This window comes from Ogataea philodendri, assembly GCF_020536065.1.
Source record: "Ogataea philodendri strain CBS6075 chromosome Unknown scaffold189, whole genome shotgun sequence".
Lineage (NCBI taxonomy): Eukaryota > Fungi > Ascomycota > Pichiomycetes > Pichiales > Pichiaceae > Ogataea > Ogataea philodendri.
The window spans coordinates 1-359 of NW_025763772.1; the positions used below are offsets into that span (position 1 = coordinate 1).

General features: G+C 49.3%; 1 protein-coding gene across 1 annotated transcript; it reads left to right on the forward strand.

Annotated features, from left to right (window-relative positions):
- On the forward strand, positions 1-281 carry OGAPHI_000005 (uncharacterized protein; the record flags this gene model as incomplete). Its single annotated transcript, XM_046208336.1, has 1 exon — positions 1-281. A coding segment is annotated over one exon (281 nt), but the record flags the coding sequence as incomplete, so codon positions are not given.
- Between the last annotated feature and the right edge of the window lie 78 nt (positions 282-359).

Below are 359 nucleotides of genomic sequence, written 5' to 3' on the forward strand. Positions count from 1 at the left end.
AGGCCCTATTCAATATGCGTCTGTACTTGATCTCTGGGAGATATATCAGCCCGTCGGGTTTGATTTCTATGTCTGTTGGTTCCAAAGGTAACGCGAGTGCTTTTTGTACAGTGGCATCAAACGGTTTACTGCCAAGACCATGCCATGAAGTGTACCAATCGATCGAGCCCATAGAAGTGGTACCATTTTCGTTACCATTTGTTGACTCCAGAAACTTCCCGTTAAGTGCCAAAGCTGCTTCTGTTGGCTTGACAGATCTCAGTGGCTTAGCAGTGGTTTGAAACGTGCCAGCCGTCCCACTCGCTATGTTAGAGTTCCACCTCCGGGCCAGGAACAACGCCCTGCTGCCATGCCCACTA